Source organism: Palaemon carinicauda, chromosome 27, assembly GCF_036898095.1.
Source record: "Palaemon carinicauda isolate YSFRI2023 chromosome 27, ASM3689809v2, whole genome shotgun sequence".
NCBI lineage: Eukaryota > Metazoa > Arthropoda > Malacostraca > Decapoda > Palaemonidae > Palaemon > Palaemon carinicauda.
The window spans coordinates 54,482,908-54,488,907 of NC_090751.1; the positions used below are offsets into that span (position 1 = coordinate 54,482,908).

At 43.1% G+C, this 6,000-nt stretch overlaps 1 protein-coding gene across 1 annotated transcript in view; it reads left to right on the forward strand.

The window, feature by feature from the left end:
- Nucleotides 1-1,340, forward strand: part of yip2 (yippee interacting protein 2) — a 109,180-nt gene extending 107,840 nt beyond the window's left edge. Inside the window, exon 9 of the mRNA XM_068351089.1 lies at nt 1,066-1,340. Within this exon, the coding sequence (XP_068207190.1) occupies nt 1,066-1,147 (82 nt within the window). The 3' untranslated portion in view covers nt 1,148-1,340. The remainder of the gene's footprint in view (nt 1-1,065) is intronic.
- The last annotated feature ends 4,660 nt before the right edge of the window (nt 1,341-6,000 follow it).

Sequence of the window (6,000 nt, forward strand, 5' to 3'; positions counted from 1 at the left end):
CTGTGGTAGCATAAACCCTTGCCGAAAGTAGTCTCTTGCCTCGTGTTTCTCCGCTTCCACAGGCACCATACAGTGTACCAGAATTGTTTACTGTTAGATCAACTATGTCTCAGGACTCCTGCCTTAAGATGTACCTTAGAAGTCGCTTTCTTATACGGAGTACAGTATTCCCAAGCCAGAACATTGCAGGTATCCTGAAAAGGTAAAAGCTTAACAAATTCTCGATTGGAAAATGGACTAACTCTAGCTCTCCTGCCCTCAAAGGCCACTAAAACTAAAGTACTTTAGCCTATGAAAACCAAGCGAGTGAACATGGTACCAACCAACCAGCAGATGCATCATGTGAATACCCTTTACAGTGCTGGTTGTGAGGCACCTTGCTGCTGATCCCTCATATGGTACAGCTGGTATAGCTGGACGTGGAGTATCCATCACAAACTGCAAAGAAAATGCAAAAAGGTAATTAGCAAAGGCAACAAGAAACAAAGGAGTGCTTAGCTTGAGTGGCTGGAACTTACCCTTCACCACCCACCAGTACTATTATCTTATAAGTTTAATGTCTATTCTAGCCAAGCTTAACCTAAAGACCTTTGGTAAAGTTATATCTTGTTTGCAGCTACAATGGGTCCTACTTTAAGAATCTTTGCTAGCTGGGTCTTAATCTTCCATGGGTTAAAATATCTGTTCTTCATCCGAATCTTCTCAAGCTTAGATTCTATCTAAATATCGGACAACATACTGCAGGAAAAAATAAGTTTGAAAACTGAATGCTCTATGGGTAATTTTTCAGGTTTGAGAGCACACATGGTGATTGCCATACTAAGTGCATTAAAATAAGATTGAATCGAGGGTAGAGACAATCCAGTGATGCTACTTTGATTGCTAAGTTTTCACTTTAAAAGGCAAATACATTATAAGCATTACTAGAAAATGTATGAGTGTTTGGACTCCTTAGACATGTAAAAGTCATTTGTAAAATTGGTCAGCAATTCCATAATAGATTTGTATGTAATACATATAGTATTAGAGTACTTCACTTACTAATTATTAATTTCTCCTGACCAGGCGTCGTGGAATAAAGTACGGCATTGGATCAGCTTGTATTGGTGGCGGCCAAGGTATTGCCCTCCTGCTAGAGAGTCTGTAGACGAGATGTTTACTGGAATTACAATCCATCCAAGATTTTTGAAAAAGTATCATAATCCCAACTTTTCAGAATATCATCTTTGCAGAATAATGTGTAGGGAAAACTTTCTTAATGCACGTATCAATGCAATTTTTTACTAATTGTGTATAATAATTATGTAACCATAAAGATTTAAAATATATATATTATATAATTTTCGTTTACTCATCCTATATTGAATATCTTATATTTTAAATTGCTTACAGGAAATACAACAGAATTAAGCCATCCTCATTTCTAATACCCATTTTGTTAATTTCCAGTGATACTTTTGAATGCCTTAGTACTGATACTTATTACCTATTATCCTAAAAGTTGACATTTTTGGCTGTTGCATCTATATTTAAGATGCGAAATTTCTAGTGAGTGTGAGAGTAACATTCCCCATCTTACAAAATTAGACTAGGACAATATCTGAAGGATTGAAAGGATTACATGTCAATTGTACAACACAATGTACATGTCTGTACAAACTACATTAGCATGATCCTTTTACATACATAATTTGGTGATGCAGATGCATTCGTAATTAAAAATTTTACTGTTTACCCTTAAAAATTAATTAGCTAGAAGTATGGCATGTATGGAATTTGGTCCATATGCCAAAGCATAAGGGCATGATGGTGTACCAACCATGTGTCACACGATCATACATAGTTAAAATCATTTTGTGTATATATTGTGCTTGTTTCTTCGCTCTTCCCTCGCACTAAAAAGAACCAGAATAAATATGTCTGTTTTTCTCATCTATAACGGTGTCTGTTCTTGAACATGAAATTTCTTGTTGCTTTGAGCTTTTGTATATAAAGGAGAGTGTTCTATAATGAACTCACTCAGTTACTTTCATACTGTCTTTGAGTCACAACCTTCTCTCGGCTCATCACATTAGCGGGTCACTCCGGGGTCACCAATGTGGCGAGCAGAGAGAAGGTTGTGACTCAAAGACTATGAAAGCAACTGAGTGAGTTTATTATAGAACACTCTCCTTTATATACAAAAGCTCAAAGCAACAAGAAATTTCATGTTCAAAAACAGACACCGTTACAGATGAGAAAAACAGAATTTTATTCTGGTTCTTTTTAGTGCGAGGGAAAGGCGAAGATACAAGCATAATATATACACAAAATGAACTATGTACGATCGTGTGACACACCGTTGGTACAATGGCATCATAGATAATCACAAACAATGGATTCTTAACAAGATAATATAAAAGCTATGCATCTAAGTCTACATACCATTCAGAAGCATTTCTACACTTAAAGTTAATATTCAAACATTTGTTAAAAAAAATTCAAATTGTTAAATAAAAAAAAATAAAAAAAATCACAGAGACATATTTTATCAAAAGCAGAGTACCAAATTTGCTCAACCAACAGTAGGGTCTGTCTTGGGAGCACTGCTACTATCCAAACTAAATTTGTGCAAGAGGCAAATCTGATCCTCAGTCGTCTTAGATTCATTGATAGTAAACTCCAAAAACTTGTTAATAGCTAGAGGCATTAGCAGTCTCATCCTCACTATAATCAACTACCCTGATTTTCTCTAGATTTTGCTTTGAACTAAACTTACTCACCTTTTGTCATCAGAATTCTTAACATACCTCACCATAAATGGAACAGTAAGTGATCACATTCCAACATATATCTAAATCCTATTATACTGGCACAAGACAAAGAAAATGAAGGTCATAGTCTATGTTTGTTCAGTCATTAAATACAGAGCCTTTGCTATTTATAGGGGATATTACTTTCAGCAAAGCTGAAAGAAGAGCCATAAGTTTTTAGCAAGGGATAACCAACGCAACCGCTAGTTAATGGGAGGGCTGGTGGGTAGCTGGCTACCCCGCTCACTCTCACACCTGGGCTGAGCACACTTTGCTTTTGGCTTGGTAGAGGCCGGAGCCCTCTCTCCCGCCTTAAACTTGACTTGCCATTTGTTTGAACTGTGCGAGTGTGTTTCCTTTTGAGTGTGTTCCCTGCCCAGGTCTCGAGGGACGCTCCTGCGGTACCTTCATGTCCACCCTTAAGACGGACTCTCACTTAGTGTATCCTTCTTGCCGGGGCAGCACTTGTAATGAATGTCAGGAGTGGTCTGCGTCCCATTGGGAGAGATTTGGCCACATGAAAAAGAAAAAGTATATGATTCTTTTCCTTAAAGATCTTTCTTGAAATCAAATTAATCTTGAACTTCTTTTCCCCCTGATTTCTTCCCAAAGCTGCTCCTTCGCCAGTCCTCTCCGGGGAATGGCTGAGTAGCAGTGCAGGCCCTACAACACCAGGTCAACCTCGAGAAGTGCCTGTAACTTTTCTGATTTACTGTTGATGTGGCCATCACTGGCCATTGATGATCCCCCTTTGAAGGAAGTTCTATTTGAAATCATTCAGTTGGGTACTGAGAGGAAGCGTACGCCAGCTTCCTCAAAGGTGGCTCCTTCTCCTGTGGGTGCAAGTGCTCTTGCCCGTCAATCAGACTAAGTCCCTTTGGCTGATACTGAAGAATACACTTCTACCACTTGAGCTGGGGGGAAAGCAAAGTCCAGGGCAATGTCCTCCTTCGGGAGGCATCTCTCTCGTCCGTGAGAAAAATTTTGTGACAAGCTTGTGACTCGGCAGTCTCCCTCTAAGAAGGATCCTGCCAGACGTTCTCCTTCGAGGGTTCATTGGGTGGAGGAGTTTCTAACCCCTCGTCACCCTTTCTCTAAAAAGTGTCCTGCACACTTGATAAGATCACCAGTTTCGCCAGCCGCATGAGGCACCTCTACGGCGCTGTCCAGTTGAACGCCAGCAGCTTTCTACCAAAGATCGAAGGACTCCCTCTGGGCACTCGCCAGCCACAGGGCAGCTTTCGCCACCTCGCCGCCCTTCGCTTCCTAGTCAATTGCCCTTGCATCGGTGCCCGAGACCAACTGCTCCGATTCCCTCACAGGTTAGCAAGCCCCTGGTCTCCCGGGGATCGGTACCCACAAGATCGGGATTAGGGCAATCGACATATGGGGCAGCGAAGCAGACCACTGCTTTGAGGGAGCAACGCCCAGCAAACCCCCCCCACAGTTAGACCGGTGTCACACTTACCTGCAGGTAAGATAACTAATCAACCTCAGCTCCTCAGGAGGTAAAGGACCGCCATGAGTAGTGCAGGAGGCAATAACGGGGTTCAAACCCCGTTTGCAATCCCTTGATGGCTTCTCTCCTTCCCAGTACCTCTTCTGTCAGACCCTAGGAGGAATTTTGAAGGTTCTGCCTCCAGGTCCTTCTTCTAAAGAGAGACTTCTCTCCCCCCGGAAGAGGAATCAGGAGGAAAGAGCCACAGAATTGACTGGGAGCCCCTTGCTGTTACGGCTCTGCCGGTAAAAACTAAGGGGAAACTTAAGAGGATCAGGCAGTCCCTCTCGCGGGAGGACAGGGTGATCTCTATGACGGACTTCCTTCACCTCTCTCCGGTAGAGGTTGTACCACCAGTCTCTCGTCCCCCCATTGCAGCCTGATATAATTCCTTCCTCCAAGGAGGAACACTTCCTCTCAAGTTCTCGGCAAAATCTTCTATGCCTCAGCAAGAGGGGCATGGGGAAGTCTCTCCAGAGTAGAACGCCAGCTGGAGCCTAACTTCTTGACTACGGCCCACCAAGGGCCCCTATGAATGAAAGCTTGGAGGTGGATGAGCAATTCGGTCTTGAGATGACTTTTGCCTAGAGCCACTAGCCCCAAGCTCATGGAGGTGGAGCAGAAGGAGTCTGAGCATGCCTCATTAGAGCCATCAATGGGCTGTCAAATCCATCGACACCCCCGCAAGGTGGGAAAAACACAGTCCTTGACCAAGTCTATGACACTCGGAGACCCCCGAGGGCTAATGCAACTTTGCCCTGGTCAGAGGGGTTGAAGAGTGCCAGAAGGAAGGCAGTATTGCATGCTACAGGCTTTTCCTCTAAACTCCTCTTACCGCCGTTAGTGCAGCAGAGGAGATATTACAATGTAATGAGCGAACCTTTTCCAGCCTTACCTCTTGACCACTCCTTAAAGGCTCTCAAAATGGATATTCCCTCGAGAGATTGTTGGGACTCTCAGTGTCATACTTAGCCTCAGAGTTTGCCTCATGAAAAAGTACCAGGTAGCAAAGAAATTTGAAACTGTCATCTAATCAAACAGTTGCAAGAAGGGTGATTGAACTTGATTAGCATGTTTCCATGAAACCTAAAAATATAATGAAATTATAGATTTAGATGACAGCACTGATGTAAGTGACACAAACCAGTTAATCATATTTGCTGGCAACATTGATGAAGATTTTGTGGTACACGAAGAACACGTCAAGATGCAGTCATTGAATGATAAATAGCAGAGGTTCTAATATATATTTGTTCCAACACGGAGTACTTACCTCGAACTACTTTCTTAGGAGTATCTGGGATCTCCTCCCAACCGACCAGGGTTTTGTGTAGTTTACCCTAGTCCCGTTTTCTATGAGGGGTAACCTCAGGTGGAGTGATACATGCCCTGAGGCTAACCCCGAGTCAGAGAGCATGCTTGCTCAGGTCTCGATCTCCGGTAAGTTCTCTGGTAGCGTCGCGATAACATCTCGACGCTCTCTCCTTACCCAGTGCGACCCTTTGTGTCCCCGACCCCCTTTGTGTCTCACGCGGTCCCCACGTGGACTCATTGTGTTCATTTTTACCCTTTCCTACCCTTCTCTTCTGTGTTCGTCGTGTAGGGGCAGCTTATGTTCTCCTACAGCCACGTGTCCGGAGTGCGAGTCCTGGTATGAGGTGCAGTGGGTGCGCTTCGGCACCAAGAAGGCGGCGTCCAAGAGGTCACATA